The 22,575-nt window shown below is 42.5% G+C and overlaps 1 protein-coding gene across 2 annotated transcripts; it reads left to right on the top strand.

Moving 5' to 3' along the window:
- The first annotated feature begins 307 nt into the window (after positions 1–307).
- Positions 308–17,789, top strand: pnoca (prepronociceptin a). 2 transcript variants are annotated; one of them, XM_056413040.1, is made up of 3 exons: positions 308–367; positions 14,878–15,011; positions 16,449–17,789. In XM_056413040.1, exons 2-3 carry the CDS (start codon positions 14,892–14,894, stop codon positions 17,058–17,060), a joined length of 732 nt encoding a protein of 243 aa, XP_056269015.1. In that variant the 5' UTR covers positions 308–367; positions 14,878–14,891; the 3' UTR covers positions 17,061–17,789. The 2 variants fall into 2 exon arrangements, with proteins under 2 accessions (XP_056269015.1, XP_056269016.1); XM_056413041.1 differs by lacking the exon at positions 308–367 and adding an exon at positions 5,716–5,771.
- The last annotated feature ends 4,786 nt before the right edge of the window (positions 17,790–22,575 follow it).

Genomic DNA, 22,575 nt, shown 5'->3' on the forward strand with positions numbered 1-22,575 from the left:
ATCCAGTCTCGAAGTAACGAATGCGTGAACCAATTTTTCTGCATCTTTTTGAGACAAGATGTGCCTGATTTTTGAAATATTACGTCGATGAAAGAATGCAGTCCTTGAGATTTGCAGTCCTTGAATGCAGCATAATTAGTCCCTCCCTTTCTTTCTCTCTGTGATGAAAGAGGGAGTTTTAAAAGCGAGCGAGAATGAGAGGAGGAGGTTGCAGGGGAGGGGTGGGTCCTATAAGAGCATCTGCCTCCAGCCTCCACGAAGCCAGAACAACCACGCTGAGAACGAGGGAAGGAAACGTATACGCTGACCAACCTCAACCTGCACCCAAGGGACCCCAACAGGCACCCACAACCTCCCCCCAACACAGGTAAGGGGACATCGTGGAGAAGGACGCAGACGGAAAGGGAAAATAATTGACTTGACCTCTGACCTTTGATACAGAGCCTTTTGCGCTTAGCAGGTTTGTCGTACAAGTGAAGACCTTTTGTTACAATGTTTAACAGATTGAGAAGCAATATTGTCCTTTGAGCTTTATTGAAGAGGGGACAGATATTTGTTCATGTTATCATCTGTGGCTACAATACAAATGTGAATTCCTTTTTTCCCAAGCAGTCTTTGACTCCATCACTTTGTCTATCATCCACGCCTGCTGTAGGTTTCCAGGGTAACTGTTGCAGCCGTTGTCGCGCTTCTGTGGCCCTCTGACCCTGTGGGCTCCTTGAGCCTGAACGCTTGTAATTACGCTGATCAAAGAATTGATGCTCTATTTATTGTCGACTAGCGTTTGAGTTGGTTAAAAGCATAAAGCAGCGGGGACACACACACAGCGGGGAGCACGAGGTGCAGACAGGACTGCTCATGCATGTGGTTTTGTCACGGGGGAAATAGTACGTCGCCATAAGTCATTAATCACTCAGGCCTGATTTATTGCATCGCTCTGCTGGCTTTCATGAATGAAAGGAGAGTCTTCGCAGATAGCCGCTACGTGTTTGTGTTTACGCTGTGGATTGAGACCCAGAGTAATGGTAGGTAATCTGGGTGAGTGCAGCATAATTAGTCAGGGGCCGATTTCCCCGGGCTCACGTCATTAGAAGGTTACATTCAGATTTTCAAAGGCATTTGCCTGAACTGAGTCAATAGTTTGATATACAGTACTACTTTTTTGAAGGCAATACCTGACAAATGATAAAGGATGAAATAGAACTCACGGTTTAATTCATGCCCCACAAAAAGAAATCTGAAAAAAAGAGAGCAATGGGTACCCAAGGTACTGATTCCTCTTTAATTTAAAATGTTGATGTTGCAACATGAAGTGCAACCTACGAGCAAATTTAAAGTTCCACTGACAATAAACAGGAACATTCTCAGGATGCTCAGTACACGGAGTAAATGGATTTTTATTGATCCAATATAAAACATCTGCTTCACATCAGGCAGGTTCCCATTACCTTTTATGAGTCCAAATCCATCAGGAAAATATCTTAAATCACAGTATTATAAAACCTTTAGATGAATGGTATAAAAAGCTTCTATTTAATGATTTGGTATTAACATTCTGGAATGATTTGGTGATAATGACTCATTATTTCATCATCATTAGTATTATTATTAAGTGGTAATGGCAGAATTTCTATTTCTGTAGTGGTACTAATAATATTTCCCTAATGCCTTATGGCATTTATGTGTAAAACTCATTCTCATTAATTGTTTCTTTAAGCTGTCAAGAACCGATTATGAAGTTAATCAACTTTAAGATTGGATATTACCTTCTTTTTTAGCGTTGAATAATCGTCATTGTCGGTTCGTTCAGCCCAGGGCTACATTTTTTTTATTTGACCTTGACAGAAACTTCCCAACAAAAATGTGTTTCTTTATTAAAGCTGTTTCATTAAGAGGCCATTTCAACAATTACTGATGATCACAGATTTGAAAGTGACATGGTTCTAATTATCGGAGTAAGAAAAGCTTACTGCTGCGTATCAGGAAGAGGCTGATGCAGATCTACAGATACTGTGGCACTTTGGCTGAAACAACGCTGTTCTTAACTGATTCAGGGGGAACTAGAGACTGCGTTTTCATACCTGAGGCCAGATAATCAAAGCTGTGAAACTTAGTTATTTTCTGATTAGTTTTGTTGTGTGCTCTGGCATTTCTGTATTGACTGGGTGGAATAAATCCCAGAGTTAATAAACTAACTGAACAAATTGATAAAGAGCTGGTAGTCAGAAAGGGAGACGCACTGCATGAGCAGAGAGAAAAAAGAAAGTCCACTTGAAAGCCAGAATAAAGGAAATGTGGCGAAATATAGAGGACGTGGCGTTAATTAACGTTAAGCTTATCCAAAAAACACACAGTGATCAAATTATTAAGACCACTTTACTGAACCGCAGCCCAAATTTCCATAGCCCTGTGTCTCATCTTAGCACAGCACACTTAAATAAACCTCGGGACACCATTATCCCTGGAAGGCAAGATGGGTGAAAATGGAGGTGGAACAAGGGGAGCAGGATCACAGGTCATTGTGTGGATGTGTACGGCTCTGGTGGCTGCGTGGATCTGGCTGTGTGAATGTGGAGTGTGCAGTTAATCCAAGGATACAATGTTCTAAACACGGCAGGGTCCCTGTCCATCCTTTTGTGTTAGGAGGGTTTCATCCTGGCTGCCCTCAGCGGGCTCTTCATTCTCCCTGCCTGTTTATACATCAATGGAAAACTGACTTGTCAGACAGCTGCACTCCTTTTAACTGTGATCAACATTTTCTGTTGCTGTTGTTGATTACGTGAATGTTCTTTGGCACAGGACAAATATCAGTGTAACACCCTGTTCTGTGCATCTCCCCAGTGTCTCTTGATTGTTCATTCCCTTCACCTGCCCCCAGTCACTCCTGTTTCTCTGATTACTCGTGCTCTACACTTGTGGTTTTCACCCTTATATATTGTCCCAGTCTTTCCGTTGTCCTCTATCAGATTGTACTGTCACGGATGTGGTGGGGCAAGAGCTCAGGCGTAGAGGAAGCAAGCAGGAGTCCAGTTGAAGTGGAACAAAAAACTATTTTCCTGAAGAAAAGGTCAAACATAGAACTCAGGTTAAAGGCAACACTGGAGACTAACAACACAAGGAATCTACAACAGATAACAAAGACATGAATTAATGACTGCTAACAAAGACACCAATTTGGCAGGGGACAAGGGAAAGACTGCGAGAATATATAAGGAGGAAAACAGGTGTAATTCATGAGTAATCAGGGAGACACTCCTCCTCTCTACCTCCATCTGCCTGATGGATTGTGGAGGTCTGGATCGTGGTCCATGCCTACTACAAACTAATTCATACTCATTAAATGTGTTGTAATGATTCCTTCTGTACACATGACATCTATTGCTTCTGTCCATCCGGGGAGAGGGATCCTTCTCTGTTGCTCTCTTGAAGGTTTCTTCCCTTCTTTCCCCGTGCAAGGTTTTTTATATTTCTTTGGAGTTTTTCCTGATCCGATGTGAGGTCCTGGGACAGGGATGTCTTATGTGTACAGACCGTAAAACCCTTTGAGGCAAATTTGTGATATTGGGCTATACAAAATAAACTTAATTGAATTGAGACGGTAGTGGCTGAGGACAGGTGACGGGAATGAACAATCAAGAGACAGGAGTGGCTGAGGACAGGTGAAGGGAATGCACAATCAAGAGACAGACAGGAGTGACCGAGGACAGGTGAAGGGAATAACAATAATAATAATAATCATTTATTTTATATAGCGCTTCTCAAGGCACCCGAAGTCGCTTTACAGAATCCAGTAGTCACACACACACAGTCATCCCGGTGGTGGTAAGCTACATCAGTAGCCACAGCTGCCCTGGGGCAGATTGACGGAAGCGTGGCTGCCAATCAGAGCCTACAGCCCCTCCGACCACCACCAACATTCATTCTTATCCATACGATGCGGTGCATGTCTTTTATGATGGTGGGGGAAACCGGAGTACCCGGAGTAAACCCACGCAGACACGAGGAGAACATGCAAACTCCACACAGAAAGGACCTGGAACGACCGGGATTCAAACCCAGGGCTTTCTTGCTGTGAGACGACAGTGCTAACCACTGAGCCACCGTGCTGCCCATGAACAATCAAGAGACATGAGTGGTTGAGGACAGGTGAAAGGAATAAACAATCAAGACAGGAGTGGCTGAGGACAGGTGAAGGGAATGAACAATCAAGAGACTGGGGAGACGCACAGAACAGGGAGTTACAATCGGAGAGCAAAGGCCCAGACCTTTCTCCAGGTATTTAACATTTTTAAATCATGAATTTGGAGGCCAAACTGAAAGTTGAGGTTGGTGTCAGTTGCCTCAAACACAAATACTTTTTTAAAAAACATTTAGCCGGAAGCGTTTAACATGTTTTAGTGAGCTTAGAATCAGCGGTTTCTATCTACATAGGGAGCAGGTCCCCTTCACCAGGTTTATAGCCCAGAACAAAGCACAGACTGGCTCTAGACAAGGCCCTTCAGAGTCCCAAATGTTTTAGTCGACAACTGTACTCTTGGTACACAGGAGAAGTTCCAACTGGTCGCAGACTGCAACCTCACAGCTATAAGATGCAACATCTTCCACACTGCACCTTTTTAGGAGCTTTGGATATGTTTGCTTATAATTGTCCCAGCGCTACACTTTGAAAACAAATTCCCTTGCAGCCCCAAAAGGCACTTTCCCCATAGGTGGCCATCAAAAGAAACTGAAAGAATGATTTATCTTCTAACCAAGCGATGCGAGACATCAAAGGCTGTAACAGTTTCGCTCCACGCCTTCCTTTTTGTAGTAGTTGTTTTCATCCTGTCACTAACTATCATGTCATTCCAGATCCTGCTTCCCATCTCGTCAATCCAACTCCCCTCACCTGCCTCTGATCACTCCCTCGTTAGTCCCTCATTCCCTTCACCTGGTCCTCACGCCCTTCTCACCTGCAGCCCATCCCCTCATTCGTCTCTCACTATTTAGCTCCCTCACTTCCACTTGTCCTCTGCCAGATTGTCTTGTGTTTTTCTGACCAAGCCCTCCAGCGGTCCATAGTTTGATTGTTCTGTCTGTTCCGATCTTGACGACACTTTCAGTAAAGAAGCTTTACTTGAATTATCTGTCTCCTGAGTCGTGCATTTGGGTCCACCCTAATCCCGTCGTGACAAAGGCGATGAGTCGGCAGTTGGGCTGAGGGAAAGAGACTCTGCCACAAGCTAATATACTAATAAGCAAACAAGTTAAAAAATAAAACATGGAGATTATCCCATTTCAAATCAGATATCAGGAATTTCTGACATAAATGATGTGACAACCAGGCTGGAAGTGGGGGGCATCCAACTTGAAATAATAGAATTTTGAATAACTGAATGTGTTCCTGTTTTTTCCCCATTATTCCGACTATATAGGTTGAACGCAGAGGGCACACATAAAAATTTCGCATTTGTGCAGGTGGGATGGAAAAGAAAAATTACAATTACAGGGCATCACCTCATCTCAAAACATAAACAAAAATCCATATTAAATGTGATTGTTTGAGTGCTTGCATTCATCGACTCAAGTGATTAGGTGCATTGAGAAGGGAAAGCTTAGCCAATCTGCTTGTAATAGCTTCGGCTTTTAATCTACTGCCATGTCACACCCAGCCTGACTGACAGGGAGCATCTTGTGAAAGGTTTCTTTCTTTAGGTGTCTTCTGGCTGGAGATATGTTAAAACGCCCACACTACAGGCATGTGAGCTGACGTGACCTCTGACCAGGAGCAGGTAAAATGTTAGTGTCAAATGTCCTAATTTTCTTGCAAAACTTTCAGATTTTATGATTCGAATAGTGGAGAATGGTGAAGCCCCTCGTGAACTTCTATGCCAATGCTATTCGAAGTTTTTGTCGCTTTTTTTTATGTGTGGGGAAAGACATGCGTGACGTAGTGAGGGGGAGCGAAGGAGCCAGAGTCGTCGAAAATGGGATTTATAGAGGGAAAAAAGCAAAAAGTTAGATCAAGAGGGAGGTAATGACAGAGAAACCTGTAGTTAGAGAGTATGTGGGCCATGACGGAGAAGATTAATATATAGATTAGATACGTTTAATCAACTTGATTGGTAGGATGGGTCTACTGTCCTGAAATGTGTCACATAAATGACCACCCTGCCATTTTCACAGATAGCTATCAATATTAAAACAAAGAACACAATGTATCTTGAGTGGGTCTGAGAGACGCTGTCAAAGTCACTTTACTGACAGTTAAAGTAGTCGACCATCTGGCTCCAGGCAGAAGACTAAGTAACATTTAATTACCTGTCAAGCTGAATCCTCAAACAACAAAGCCAACATCAGGAATACGCTTTAATTGTTATCTCCGTCAAGAGGATCATGCTATCGTGTGTGTGCGTGTGTGTGTGTGTGTCTGCCTCTGGATCTGTCCACTGCTCAGTCTGCTGCAGCAAACTGCATAACATTTGGGTGGCCAGTTATGGCTGCATGTACAAGGACCTCTCGTGTTTGTGCAGATTCAGACTTCAACTCAAACACCTTTTATTGCTTGTGTTATACTGTCATTGACTGCCTGCTGACTCCTCACACACTACTCTTAACCAACTGAGTGCATGTCTGACCCACAGCTGCTACTCGGTGCCCAACAGTGTTTTTTGTCAGTTATAAAAAATTGCCTGAATTTATAATTTCATGCAAATGCCATACCACAGAATACAAATTTGGCAGAAGTCCATTAAAAAAGGCAATGTCGTTTTTTTTCTCGTTTAACCCTTGTGTTGCCTTCGGGTCATTTTGACCCGATTCAATGTTTAATGTCGGTGTTCTTTCGGGAGTCAACAAACAAACATAAAGTACCTCACACTTAAACTTGGAAAACAATATTAATTCTAATAATTTTCTGGAGATTTTAATAGCTGGGGTCATATTGACCTCAAGGGTAAAATATGTTAGTAAATATAAAGGTAACAGGAGGGTTAAACATTGAATCGGGTCAAATTGACCCGAAGGCAACACAAGGGTTAAAACTCCAGTATGTCAACATGTCCGGACCAACATTATACAGAAACACCTACAAATGCCCAGAAAAGTGACAGCCAAAGTACACGGTGTACTGACGTGAATATTGCGGTTATTATATTTAAGTTAAGTACAAATCTGCAGTCTGGCTTTTGAAAATAAAAGGGCTGCGAGAAATGTGCACACTGCTCCTCCGTTCAACCACGCGTGCATTATCCGGCTTTAAGTCGCTCTTCAGGCTGAGAGTAATTTATTTTGTACTTCCTGTTCTTAATGAGAAAATGGCAATAATGAAAAGAAATAATGGAACATATGGTTGATAACGCAGACAGTTGCGAGTCGTCGGACGACAAGCCCACAAAACTGACTTGGACCTAAATTTGAATGTTTCTCTAATGTCACCTGCACTTATTCATGGTTCAAGACACTTTGTATTCAACAACGTGAAGAGGTCTCACTGTGGGTACGTTTTTCTGTTCAACCAGTCAAAGCTCATTAACTTCACATACAGCTACACATTTGGAAGCTTTCCAAGGTGGCGTGTGCTGTCGTGTGTCATTTCATTTATATTTTACTGAATACTGCTAAGCTCTACAAAATATCACAGCTGCTCATTTGGTATAGAGCGTATTCACGTGACGTCAGCATCTCAATCGCGCCATCTTGGGGTCCCACTTATTAAATGTCAGAAGAGGTTGACCTGTCTATCGTGTCCGCTGTTTGATTATGCGAGAGCCCAGCAAGCTCATGTCCTTCTGCATTACCAAAGAAAGATTTCAGCGGTTGGAATTGAATATTCGCAACGCTTTTTTACCTGATTTTACTCCCTCAACTCTGTGGTTAATTCGCTAGTTACCCCTAGTTACCAGCACATAGCCCGGTCACATTCCTGTAAAACAGTTTTCATTTCCGCTATCGACCATGGGACATTAACAACTATTTCTGCGTTATACTTCTTGTAGAAATACCACATCAAGCGCCCCGTGTCTGGGTTCATACTATGATCCGTAGTCGCACAGCTCCGCCTCCAGCGCTCATTCAGGACCAGCAGTGACTGTTTGGCTGGCCGTGCTGAGTGCTGTTCCCATGTAGCCAGTGTTTTATTTTACCTTGAAATGAATCACAGAGTAAAGGCAGACATCGCCCGACGGAGTTGCCATGTTCATGGCTTCCTCCCAAGTTTCCATCCACAGTTCCTTTTGCGCAAGTGAAAGATGTTGATTTTCGCTCGGCGAAAAAGCAAAAAGAGATTATTGACGAGAGTGTCAATGGAAACGTGCCCACAACCCGATGTATCAACAGAAACACATGAAGCTTCGCGTAAATTCAGACAGGAAGACCATACCCCTCACCAGGGCCGGAGTGGGGCCACTTTTCAGCCCGGGAATTTCAGGCTCAAGACCAGCCCACTTTTTTCATGGTAGTGGAAATTGGATAAATGAAGCAACAGTTCAGCTCTTACTATCCTGTAGTTCTTTTATTAATACCATGGTCCAACAAATAATGTAAAGGTTAAATACAACAATAATAATCCACTTTAGATGAGAAGTTAACAAAAAATATGCACAACATTAAAAAAGGCAGAAGGGCGTAGCAGGAGTATCAGACTCAGATGAGGCAGTAGGCCAGATTTGTTGGAGTGAGACCTCATGGGGGCCGTCATTGTCATGGTCATTATCATTTTTCTGCATGAGTATTATATAGTGGTGATTTACTCCTTTACGACACCCACTTCTGAGAAAACAATGCATATTGGTTCATCAAGTACTGTACTGCTCTTTCTTAGAATATATAACTTTAATTCATATAGTGTCCACTGTTATCCTCTCTACCTGTCCCTGTCGTCATGGCCTCCTCATTGCAAATGTCGGGCTCATCATTTTCAGCAGGAGACTGTCTTATCTGCTGCTCCGAAGCTACAAAGAAAAATGAAGTCATATTACTGCATACTTCAATATCAATAGTATATATCAATATTTGCATAATATTTGCAAAGTCTATGGATCGCCATATTTTGGGCGAGATAAATAGGCTAATATTTTAATTCAATTTAATATTTTGCTTGGGAATAGGTTGACAACGCTACAATGATATTAATCAAGGCTACAACGTTAGCCGAATAGTTATGTTGCTTATCATTAGGCCTTTGTCTCTCTTTACCAGTTGCCACTTGTGTTTGTCCTCTTGAAAATAAATCTGTAAACCCTGGCACATTTGGCAGCATCCTCCTCCAATGCCTTTCTTTTTTTCAACCTGGCTTTTTCAGCCCCTCCTGCCCTCTTCCTCCCGTCCATCCTCCCTGACGCGTATCGTTGCGGTCGGGCTGGCCCAGCTATCCGTAGCTGAGAAAACTTTTTGGAAAAGACCGCTAAGGACCGAACTAACTCTATTTTGGAGGGGTGAAGTTCTCCTCTCCCAAATTGAGTTGGTTGAGTTCCATAATGGACTGAACCAACTCTATTATTTGGGAGGGGTGAACTTCCTTGCATGGTACAACCCATGCAGAGGCTGCGGTGTCAGAATGCTGAACGTGTGTAGCCCACTTTAAGAGAAGATGGACTAACGTGACAAATGTCAACAAATAAAATTCTCGACCGGCCCAGAAGTTTAGCGGCCCACCGGGAACTCTCCCGATTCTCCCGATTACCCACCCCGGGCCTGCCCCTCACACCAGCCTTTCATCCCTCAGTCCGATAATCATTTCCCACTCATTACTTACTCGCCGTCGTCAATCATGACTCCAGCTGCGCAGATCAGCTGGTCCACTCTATCCAATAAACGGGGAAATGAGGACATGGCGAGCCAATCGTCTCGCTGCTGTCTCATTCAAATATGACCGTCTCTCTACCTTCAGTTCATTCAGGTTGCCATCATGCACCCCTCCACCACCCCATCTCCAGCCAGTCTTCAAGGATCCATCAGCTTCAACTCATCATCAGCTCATCAGCCACCACCAGGTCTGGACTCCACGGGGGGGATCTATCTCGTTGCTGAGCAGGGCAGTCAGCCCTCAACTACAAATCTCCCCGTAGAGTCCAAGCGCCAATGACTCTGAGACTTCACCATTGCGCATCACATGTTAAACAATAAACATCCTTTATTAACACTATTCAGGGTCTTACCTGATTGAAATGAGAACAGTCATAACGCTCATACGCCGAGTGAAGCCGAAGTAGATGCATGACAAGTTGAAGTAATAGCCTGTCTTGTTGAGCTGATAAACCCATATTCTGAATCATTAGTCCAACATCCAACAGTGAGGCACAGTACCATAATCACAAGGCACACTGTTTTGAACTGAAATTGTGTCTCCTTCAGGATATAATGGTCATTTTTAAAGAAGAGCGGCATAAAATAAAGCAAAACAATGCCGTGCATGGACCCCAACATGGCCGCCAAAGGTTGTTGTGGTCACGTGAGTGAATACGCTCTATAGCCTCGAATTGCAATCGCTCAAATGACATCGGCAAGACACATTTGGAGCCTGGATTGGAGATACTACTGAGGGATATTCTATGAACAGGAGTTACTTTCATCTGAATTATACATTATATTATCTACCGGTCTGCAAACCTCCATCAGTGGCAACTCAGAGCAGTACCAGACAGTAATGACTTAAAGAAATGGTTTATTTAGTGGTTAATCAGTTAATTAAAAGCGGAGTAATTGGGTTTTTAGGAGAGAGAGAGAGAGAGGACGTCAGTAGAAGGATGAATGAGAAAGGCGGAACGCTGCAGAGGTACTGACCACAAGCGTAAAGGAATAAAGTTGCATAATCGTAGTACCGATGCACAAATAAAATAATGAAATGATTTACCACTTTTTCTGGGTATTGAGTGAAAAGCGTTAATCAGGAGATAGGACAGTGTGCTCAATCAAATGTTCACATCGTGGGAGGAGCTACCTGATTAATCTGACATTTCAAGGTCGCATCAGAAACCGTGTAATGATGCAGTCATCAAATAGCAGAGTACTTTGCAGACAAGAGGACAGAGAAACGGATGAAGACAACAATCAGGGGTGCGGTCCTATCTGCGGGTGCGTCTATAATATTCTGAGTGAGTGCAGCCAGGCGGCGGCATTCTGTGTAGTTAGGAAATCTGAAATTAATTGTTTTCAGTGGGAAGGAAATTGGGTTGGGAACTGCCAGCACTCAACTTGGCCTCAATGGTTAACTGTTTCCTTCATTCCCCCTCTAGTTCGATTAATATTTCTCCATGTGATTCATGTTCATTCATGTTTCACAAAGTTAAGATTTTCAAGTAAAACAACTTCCTCACAGGGGAAGACAATTTTCCTGCCTTGCATGAACCCTTCAAGAGAGCATATATAGCAAACGTTTCACTTTGGTCCGGAATGAATCATCTCAGCTATTATTGGATGGATTGTGTGTACACATACAGAAGAAATACTTTTATCGTCATATTACATAGTTATATACATATATGAAATTATTCTCTGCATTTAACCCATCCTTAGTTATCAAGGAGCAGTGGGCTGCTGTGAAGCGCCCGGGGAGCAACTGGGGTGCAGTGACTTGCTCATGGACACTTTGACATGCATGGGGATAGCAGGGATCGAACTGACTACCTTGCAGTTGCAGGACGACCACACTGTACAACTTTTCACTGTAAAATTACAGTAATTTACAGGCGAAACTGCTGCCAGTAAATTACTGTAGTTTTACAGTATCTCTACTGTATCAAAAGAATACAGCAGCTTGCTGTATTCTTTTGATACTGTAATTTACTGTAATAATTCAAAATTACAGTAAATTACTGGCAGCAGTTTCGCCTCTAAGTTACTGTACAATTACAGTAATTTACAGGCGAAACTGCTGCCAGTAATTTACTGTAGTTTTACAGTATCTCTACTGTATCAAAAGAATACAGCTTGCAGTAGAGATATTCTTTTGATACTGTAATTTACTGTTATAATTCAAAATTACAGTAAATTACTGGCAGCAGTTTCGCCTGTAAATTACTGTAAAATGTACAGTAATATGGAAATACAGTAACTTGTAATCAAAATGTAAAGTAATTTGCTAAATGAATTCGTAAAATAACAGGACTTTTAGTGTTAGCTCTTTACCCCAAAACATTTAGGAAACTGTAGCGGAAGCATCTGTCAAATTAACAAGCATGAAAAAGAACAATTTGCAATAAATAAGACAATAGGACATATTCATAATATTCTTGTTTATTAGAATAGCCTTGACAAAAAATAGCATCCAAATAACTGATTCAAATATTCTAGCCCTTAGAAATCAAAATGGTATGGATAAGTTGCATGTGTGAGTGTGTTTTTCCTAGTGAGTGCATGCAACTTTCCCCACTGAGCTACAGCCGACCCGGATTTATGATACCCACTAAATAACTTTTGTAATCCCTTCAAGGTCCCATATTTTAAAAAGTGAGATTTTCATATCTTTTATGCAAATACTGTGAAAGTATCATAAACCTTCAATCCATGGAGCAATAGACACCCGTATTTAGAAACTGTGCCTTTTTTAAACGAGCCGTTAACTGTTGTAATGTCACAACACTACAATATAGAGACCATCTCACAGTTATCAATCTAAACATCCTCAATGTGTCCCAGTGTATTTCTTTTTGCAGTGCATGTGATCGACATCAGCTGACAGGAAGTAAAAATGTACCCATGCTGTTGAAATGGGTCTGAAACGCAACAAGGCTGAATAGAGGCTTCATCAGACAGTACGAGAACGTTCTTTGATGCGTCTTCTTGTCTCAGGCTGCGAGACGCCTTAGTTCAGCCTCTCTTCCACGTATAAAAGTAATATTTATGTGGGTTTTTCCTATGCGGCAAAAGGGGACACAAACTGCATTTTGGGGTACAACAATGACAACAAAAGCAAGACCTTGTAACATTGATGGTGATCCTGGTAAATCCGCTAAATATGTCCCAAGTATACAGCCTTGCAGAGGTGCCAGCACGACCGTAGACTCTTAGTCGTGTGAGACAATACGTGGCATTAAGGTTTGATAGTTTGAAGGTAAGCATGTATTCCACTTTTATTCAGGCTACAGCATCTGTATGTGTGTATGCATCCTCGGTACACAGCTGAGCAGATAACAGAAGGGAAGTCTCCTCCGTGCATTATCCTGAATGATGGCAGATGATTTTTGGAAGCCAAGTCCACCACGAAGTCAGCGCCAGGATGTTGGAGAACGAGATGCATTTTCGACAAGTGAACACACCAAAGCTGTTTGTATAATCCCATCTGCTAATCTGCCAATCTCGTGCCGCCCTTAGTTCTCCTCCTATATTCCCGCCTACAATGTCTGCGTTGCTCTTTTTTCCTTCGCTGACAAACCCGCCTTCTTTCCTATCGGACTTGACACTCAATACATGCTTTTTATTGTTTGCACACCAGAACGTTTATTAATTTTGATTAATTTTGCAGAGCTGCCATATTATCGGTAGCAAGAGATTGGAATGAACTATCGTGGAAGTACACTTTTATCAGTTTTTAATTAAACTGAATAAATTCCACATTTCTAAGTCATTTTGCAATTGATTGAAGACAAATTAGTTTTTCTTTCCGCCACGTCAGTTTAATAGATAATGAAATCATACTGCTAAAAGGGCAGAGATGTGTGTGGTATGGGAATGTATTTGAATGTGCCTACCAATGTATTGTATCGTGGGAATACACACATTAGGCATGTGTGAGAATGCATGTGTTTGTGTGCTGAATATTTTTGTGTCCTTCTGGGTTGTGCAAGTAAGTTTGAGCATGCATGTTTGTCAGCAACAGACAGTGACTCAGTTTGTTGCCAGTGGCATTAATTGAGTCATCAATTAAAGGAGTTAATGAGTTTGTTTAATGAGATGAAAAAGCTGGTTGTGTTTCTGACGTCAGACTCACCAGACTGGGTTGTTCCAAAAAAATCACAACAGAGATAAATAAATATCAGAGGGCAGGAAGAGACAAAAAGCCAACTAGGCTTATTTGAAGCCTCCACCTAAACAGGAGCACCATATATGTACACCATCGTAACTTTTTTGAGCAATTAAATATATCTTTTTTTCTGCCTGTCTTGTGATATACATGCCTAAAAGGTGCCTAATATTTCTATACTGAAATAATATCGGGATTATAATAATTATAACTATGATTATAACTACGCGTAGTGCGCATTATGGGAGCGGCGGCACTGCTCTAAGTGTCCTACATATGCTCCTCCCCTTCCCACTGCGTTGTCCAAGGCAACGCATGTAGACATTAACATGTCATTGTGGCTTGAGGAGCAGCTTCCAGTGCTCCTTACTGGCCGATTACAGCTGCACTAAATGACAGTAGGCTATGTCGCTTTCCATAAGCCTTTGTCCAAAGCTAAGGTGACACTTGGATGTGTTGGCAGCTAGCCTGCTTGCTAAGCGGATACAACATGTAAATGAAACACTGAGCTATCTGAAGCACGTTTTCCTTCTTTTGGTTGAAGCTTTTGTCCTGCTTCCAGTCTTGGTGCCAAGTTAGCTCTGAACGCATTCTTGGCTAATGCTAAGGTCACTCCTTAATCAAGACCGTACAAAAATAAACAGCTGTTTATCTGGTTACTTCAGTTTACTTTTGAGTGAAGTCTTTTTTGTGTTCATCGATCAATAACTTTTTATTAACTTTCCATAAGTGTCATGTACCTTGACTTGATCACACTTTGACACAAGCTAGGTTGGCTGGCGACAGACACCTGCGTCAGTGTTAAACTTCTAAACTGCAGTGATTAGCCTTCTGAAACCACGCCATTAGACCTCACTAAAGATAGAGAAATGGGACGAGTAGGATGCATGGAATTGTCACACTGAACATGTACATTTTCTCTGCCCTGTTCTGTGCAGCAGACGGCGAGACCATGAAGACTGTGGTGGCTCTGCTGCTGCTCTGTCTGTGTGATCCTGGACAGACTGACTGCCAGGCGGACTGCGTATCCTGCAGCAACATCCTGCCCAAGCCGCTCAGTTTCAACACCATGGTGAATATGACACCCACACACACACACACACACACACACACACATACACATACACACACACACACACACACACTTGGACATTTGCAAGATTGGAGCTCACACCCAGAGGGGGAAGTCCATTGTGTCCACTGGTGTTAAAAACTGAAATTAGGTGGAAAACAAACCCAGTCTGAAATATTAGTTATAGCAAACCCTTCATCTGGACACAACTAGATTACACTCTCACAGTTAAAAACTGAAACTAAAATCCCTCCACTTGGCTGTTTTAATTTGGTGATAAAACAAGTGAACACGCTCACCCCACCTTCCTCCCGTCCTGACTCAACGCATTACCCTTTTGCCATTTGACTTTTAATTTGTGCTGGCTAATTGATTCCGAGGGATAGATGTGTGTCTCCTCAGCGCTTCTGCCTGGTGGTTGTTTCTTTTTGGAATAACGACATGGCTTAAGTCCCAACACGTTGAAGCGTCAGAGTTGTGAGTGTGAGGCACAGTCACATTCAAATCACCTCAAGTGATCCTTTTGAATCTGACATGTTTTGCTTTGTAAGACATAAGATCTTTAAAGACTGATGTAATTTGCCTTTGACTGACCTACTGCTCCCTTTTCAGGGTCCCTGTCTTCTTCCGTTTATTCTATCTTTCTCCTCTCCTTTATCTCCATCCCTTCCTCCAGCCTGAAAGACATTTTATTTATAAATCAAGCGATCAGGGACCAGACCTCCATGATTAGTCGGCTTCATGGAAACAGTAGATGATGCTCAAAGCAATGCTCTCTTCAAAGCTAAGGTATTTCATGCAGTATCAATCCTATGTGGACGGTTACATAATAAAACACACAAAGTGGAAGATAAAGGTGATAAACAAGCTAGAAATCCAATCAATTTCCTTCTGTCATATTGGATTTTGTACTCCACTCAAACGACCCCAGTAAATCAGATGCATGGTTGAGAATACTGCTGCGTCTGCATACTGTTTCATACATAATCTAGATGCAACATTTAAATAAGGCAAGTCCAAAAGTCTATCCATGTCAAACATCGTCTTGCGAACGTGCTCACAATGAGACTGTCAACATGCTAATGTTCACCACCTTAGTTTGGCTCGTGACCATGCTCCTGAGGCTGATCATCGTTTTTTTGCAGCTAGCTGGCCATAATCCAAAGTATTGATGTCACTAAGTGAAAAGTTACGGGATCATCAAAGTCATTATTCCTCCTGAGGGGAACACTCGAACATGTGTATCAAATTGTCATGGCAATCTGATGGTATTGTGGTCAATGCAGTGGACCGATCAGCCAGTCACCGGACAGACCTGCACTGCTGTCCCCAGAACCACATTAACGCTGTCCACAGTGGGGTCTGTCTATTTCATGATATGAATGAGATTATTTTACACAGAAAGTGGAGACGATCTCTTGTCTTTGTTTCTTACAGGTGTGTCTCACTGAGTGTGAAGCCGTCATCTCCCCGGCCTTCTCCTGGGACTTCTGTCACAAGGTGCTGTCATCATCAATTTTCTCCCTTACTGGTACCATGCGGAAAAGATCTCAGGAGGAGGTGGAGGCCCTGTTTCCCGAAGAGGAGGAGGAGCCAATGGAGAGGGGTTTGCTGCTGCCCTTTGCGCTGCAGAGGTATGATCCCATGACCCGGGCTCTCGGGGTGGACGAGAGGGATCTGGGCGGCCAGCCGAACACCGCCTACAATGCTCAGAGCGCCCTGTCTCTTAAGGATGAGTTTGAGGAGGAGGAGGAGGCAGGGCAGGAAGAAGGGGCTGTTGACATGGCAGCGAGAGGACAGGGTGACGCGGGGCTCAGTGTTTTCAAGAGATTCGGCGGCTTTGTCAAGGGGAGGCACGCCTACAGGAAGCTGATGTCTCCGGCGGGATCGTACCAGAAGAGGTACGGGGGCTTCATCGGCATTCGGAAGTCGGCCCGCAAGTGGAACAACCAAAAACGTTTCAGTGAGTTGCTGAAGCAGTATCTGAGCACGAAGGCCACCGAGTTCAACAGCGTGTCAGAGGACCTCGCCCAACAGAATGAAGTTTAACCCACCTTCACGGCACTGACATGAAACAGTTTGCTAATGTATTTCACCAACGTGTCAAACTTGAACTGGCGTCCCCAAAGTTGACCTTTACAAGTCAATTTCCAAAAAGGAAAAACTGAGCCCGAAATCCGAGACTCCCATTGCAAGCGTCTCTGTCTCAAGAATTTCCGCTTCTGTTTTTCATCCTTTTAATGATGATGCTAAATTATCAGACCTAATTTTATACATTCTCAAGTGGCTCCAGTAGAAATGTTGGTCCCCTTCAAAACCTGTTTATTCTGAGCAGTGACACTCCTATCTGGCACCCTGAGTCATCCAGGTCTCCCATTTGTTGCCCCTCCTGGACTGCACTTTGGTCCATTGAGTACCCGCCCAAAGCCCTGTCCTCTGAAGCTTTCACGCTTTACATTTTTTGGTAATCCTGCAGTGATATACAGTAAAACATAGGCTTTAATATGCTTTTTATGTAAACTGCTTGGTTAACATTGGCATTATCATTGCTATTCCGATGACATAGTTTCCTTCCCCAATGCACTACTGTGCATGGTCATGTGATAAAAGTGCTTAATGTTCTTATATTGAGGCCTCTAGCGTTTTCTGGGATAAATCCAGTCTCTTTCAGAGGACCACGCCAGTGTTTTTGTTTCATGTTTTGCCATAACGGTTAGGGTAATGTGAAGTATATTGTATGTAACTTGTAGTAAATAAATGAAAACATGCAAAAATGCAGCTAAAGGTCATTGATTGATTGTGCCATAACACACCTGAGACGGGGCTTCTGAGGCCAGTTTAATGCAAATAGCTCCTCTTCAATCTGGTGCGATAGTGAAGTGACAACTCGGCACTCAATATTCACACATAGTGCTACACCCCTGTCTGCCAAACGAATGTGATGTACAAGTGAGCACCATCTCGGACTGGCTCTTGTGGCCAGATCCCTGTCTTTTTTTTCCTTTTTTCTTTAAACTGTAATGGTGTAAAACATTGCTCACAGTGAACTTGTAAATAAAAATAGTTTACTATTTCCGTCGTGGTGTTATGCAGCAACTGATTCTGTGTCTTGAGCGGTTTTGTTCTTAGAATTTCCGCTGATACCAGTTATAGGGGATGAGTTATCTTAATCTCTTAACTTCTTTTATATGTATTTATTAGGGCTGTGAAACGATTAAACATTTTAATCAAATTAATCACAGGTTTCTGTGGATTAATCATGAATTACCGATATGCTCGATATATTTTTGTGAGAACATAAAGATTTATGACAAAAGACGGATATAGACATTTATACACAGGGGTGCACATAACTTTTTCAGTGAGTTACTCAGGTGAGTACCGGGAGATGGTGTTTGGTACTCACTCCATATGAAGCGTTAGCTGTTAACGCGACACGTAGAGACAGAAATGACATGCTGCTGGTTAGAGACGATCAACAACAGACGTATTGGAAGCTCATTCTGCGCATGCGTTAAATGCGTTAAAAAAACAAACTAATTAATCCTGTAATTAGTTCTTTCTTTTAACGCATTTAACGCATGCCCAGAATGAGCTTCCAATACACCTATTCAATCTGAACTATGTCCCGCTCTAATGCAGACGGTCGTGCTGTTCATCCGTAATGATCCTCCTGCAGGTTCACCCACGGAAACCTTGTTACGACTTTTACTTCCTCTAGATCAGGGGTGCTCAATACGTCGATCGCGACCTACCAGTCGATCGCGGCGTAGTATTGGTAGATCGCATGACATGAAACAAAATTGGCCCGCCCCCCTATAATTTTCTCTTTAGCACGTCTTTGTTCTTTTATTAAACTAAACAGCCGTCTGTTGTTGATCGTGTCTCCACAGCAGCATGTCATTCTGTCTCTACGTGTCGCGTTAACACTTCTCGGCTCTCCGTCCCGCGCGCCGCAGAGCTGTGCGCGCATCGGGACGGAGCAAAAAAAAGTCACTTGCACCTGTCAATCTGTCAATCCTTTCCGTGTCCGGGCCGGGTGAAACCTAGGTTTCCCATGTTGAGTCAAATTAAGCCGCAGGCTCCACTCCTGTTGGTGCCCTTCCGTCAATTCCTTTAAGTTTCAGCTTTGCAACCATACTCCCCCCGGAACCCAAAGACTTTGGTTCCCCGGACGCTGCCCGGCGGGTCATGGGAATAACGCCGCCGGATCGCTGGTTGGCATCGTTTATGGTCGGAACTACGACGGTACCTGATCGTCTTCGAACCTCCGACTTTTGCTCTTGATTAATGAAAACATTCTTGACGAATGCTTTCGTTTTCGTCCGTCTTGCGCCGTCCCAAGAATGTCACCTCTAGCGGCACAATAGCCTACGAATGTCCCCGGCCGTCCCTTTAATCATGGCCCCAGTTCATGAAGAAAACCCACAAAGTCAGTTTGCCTCAGCAGCTGCTAAAGGAAGACGAGAGGGCCTTTAGATTGTATCTTGGTGGAGTTAATGGTTGACAAAAAAGAGAAACATGTTCTGTTTAAACATTCTGTTTCGGATGAAGATATATTAATGTTCCATATGGAAGAGAACTGCGAAATAACTGCTGAGTTGCAGCACCATTGTTTGTTTTTTTAATGAATAAAAAAAGAATGTATAAATGTATATATCCGTCTTTTGTCATTAATCTTTATGTTCTATAAATATACTGATTAATCCACAGAAACCTGTGATTAATTTGATTACAATTTTTAATCGTTTCACAGCCCTAATTTATATACGTTTTTTATTCAAAGAAAATCTGAGTAAAATAATCAAGTGGGCTTCCGGTGCCCCCTTGTGGTAATTCCTGCATGTGTGCAACTGCACATCCTCCTTTATATCGCAGGATCGAACAATGTTATTTTGAAGTATGTTTACCACATTCTTATTTGACGGTATTCGTCAGCAATGGACTACTTCAATCTGTTAAATAACAAAAGCAATGCCACAATAGAGCAACAACTAAAACTTTAAATTGCACTGATTCAGTTATGTAAGTGTGAATGGCTGTCTGCCTCTATAATACATATCACTTTAATGTTGCAGCAGGTAAAGTGAGAGTAATTTTAATAATAGCTAAATTAAAAAGTGAAATAACTCTGCTCGAGTAGTTTATTACCTATCGCTTTTATAATTAACTATCGTCTTATTAACTTAGGTTTTAATCATTAACAATAAAATCTCAAATATCTTGAGTAAAATCGTATCGAAGGTTCGACTGGTCGTCGTGGTGATGATGGAAGCCTTTGGCTGCTCCGTAGAACTGAGGGATCCATTCTAACTCCTGTCTGCACCCGATGATCGTTGCGTTGAGTGAACAAGTGTGTATTTGTTGGCAAGAGAAAACCATGATCTAAGAAAACAGCTGAACTCCTGATATCTGGAGGTGAGAGCAGCTGTTGCAGTGATCAAAACATGGCCTCCTCAGGGCGGCATGAGGAATACCTGCTGAGTATCGGCATCGTCGATGTGCTGGATGAGCGCTACGGTAAAAACACTCTTTATTGAAGAAGCTTTGGTACATTACTTTATGATATGAAGCATGTATAAGATCAAACAAGGAAAACAATATTAACTTCTTTTTTTGAATAACTTTTTATTTTGCATTTTCCACCAACAGATTAGAACAATATTAACTTTAATGGAGATTTTCATTACGATCTGAAACAAACAGCAAGGTGACAGTTTTTAAATGTTCTGTACTTTGTTGTTGTTATTTGCTTTAGAAGTCTCAGTTACATTTTAGCTAACGAATGAACAAGTTAGCATTCACACAAACTGCATTTTCATCTTTTAATCTGATTATAAACCTCACGTAAATAGAACTGGCAACATCTTGAACATGTTATGGTAAAAGTCGGCCAGTTAATCTAGAAGACATTTACATATTATTTAATTCACGTCACTGTAAAAAACAGACATTTTTTTAGGTATGAAAAAAAGTAATACGCTTTATTGTATTCTGTTTGATATCATATTGCGTGGTAAAGTTTTCACATCATTCATGCTCAACTCAAACCAAATAAATTATCTAAAACAAGGTTTTCCGCTCTGACCAGCTGTGAGTATATTGATGTTTTCTGTGTGGAACTGAGCTTTGATGCTTTTTTAACTTGTTAATCTAAACTTTGATAAATTCATTTAAGTCATCCTGACTAACGTGACTAATGTTTTCCTTTTCTTGACTTTCCTTTCAGCTGCTCTGCCTCTGCCAGATGACGTCCTTCAGCTGGAAATTACCAACTTGAGGAACCGGGACTCAGTTCTGAGCTTGTACCACAACCTCATCACAGGCAGCAAAGACTATCCCATAATTCCTTATAAAGGCTTTTTCATCGCACAGCTTTTTTTTAAGGCCTTCGCGAACCAGGAGCAGAGGGCGAACAGCACACCAGGTCCTCTGATGGAGGCTCCATCAGGTCTCGTGGTGCCCCCTGCCGGCTCCAGCTCTGCTCCTGCACCAGTATTGACTCCAGCTCTTTCTGAGCAGGCGGAGCTGGGAGCCCTGAAGGCGGTGTAGAGTATTCTGAAACTGGGCACTTCGCAGATGATGGAAAACAGGCTTCCGGATGCGCGTGGATTAAGTTATCAACATTTAATGGCAGGACATGTAGAACAAACATTCAAGGCGCTCTCCTCGGCTCCCGGCTCCTCCGTGCCCTCAGCCTTACGGCCTCGGAGATTACCTGTGGAAGAGCGCGATTTCTCTAAACCACAGGAGTTTCATACTCCTCTCTGGCCCCGGTCAAAACATCACTTCCGGTCCCGTCGCTAAAGTATTTTCACAATAAGAGTCACGTCTTGTTATTGTCCGCATTAAAGTCACTTTCACAATAAAAGTCCGTTATTGTAAGTCACTTCACGGAATTCAACCGGCCTCGTCAATCTATAATACTAACATACAGTCACTCTCATGCAATATACATTAATTCTTGCCATTTACATTTGCATAGAGTAAACATTACCCCTATGCTTCATAATACATTAATAACAATATCAATATTCTCCCTAATATTTTCTTTTATAATATCTTTCTATATGTATTAATTTAAAACATAAGACCTCTGCAGATGTTATCAAAATAAACTATTACAACTTAACAGCGGACTGCAGAAACTCTGTCAGACGCATTCCAGGTCGACGGCAGGACTGTGACCCGAGTCATTTCTCCGGTGTACCGCTCTCACAGCACTGAACTGGAAAAACCGCTGGAGAGTGAGCGACAACAGGAAGATGGACGAGTTCTCATGTCGACCCTCTGTCAGTTTAATAAACGGTCTACGCAGCGCGCCCCGACTCAGAGACGGGCGCACTGGGGTATTTGTGGACTAAACCGAAGTTGTCTGAGGAGTGAACATTTGGATATAGTTTGGTCATTATGGATTTAGCACACAGGTCAGCATTTTTGGTGCGTCTGGCACATTTCTTTATTTCTTGGAGTTGGCCTGTGGGTCCACTTGGTGAAACTAAAGGGAGCTACGGGGATCTCACTTCCTGAAACAACTCAAATGGAGTTATTGTCGCTGACTCAT

This window comes from Pseudoliparis swirei, chromosome 4, assembly GCF_029220125.1.
Source record: "Pseudoliparis swirei isolate HS2019 ecotype Mariana Trench chromosome 4, NWPU_hadal_v1, whole genome shotgun sequence".
NCBI lineage: Eukaryota > Metazoa > Chordata > Actinopteri > Perciformes > Liparidae > Pseudoliparis > Pseudoliparis swirei.

Bases quoted from the DNA above. Each gene is read 5' to 3' on its own strand.
- pnoca (XM_056413040.1), top strand. From the start codon at position 14,892: ATGAAGACTGTGGTGGCTCTGCTGCTGCTCTGTCTGTGTGATCCTGGA. The intron at 15,012-16,448 runs GTGAATATGACA...TGTTTCTTACAG, and splicing joins CGCTCAGTTTCAACACCATG to GTGTGTCTCACTGAGTGTGA.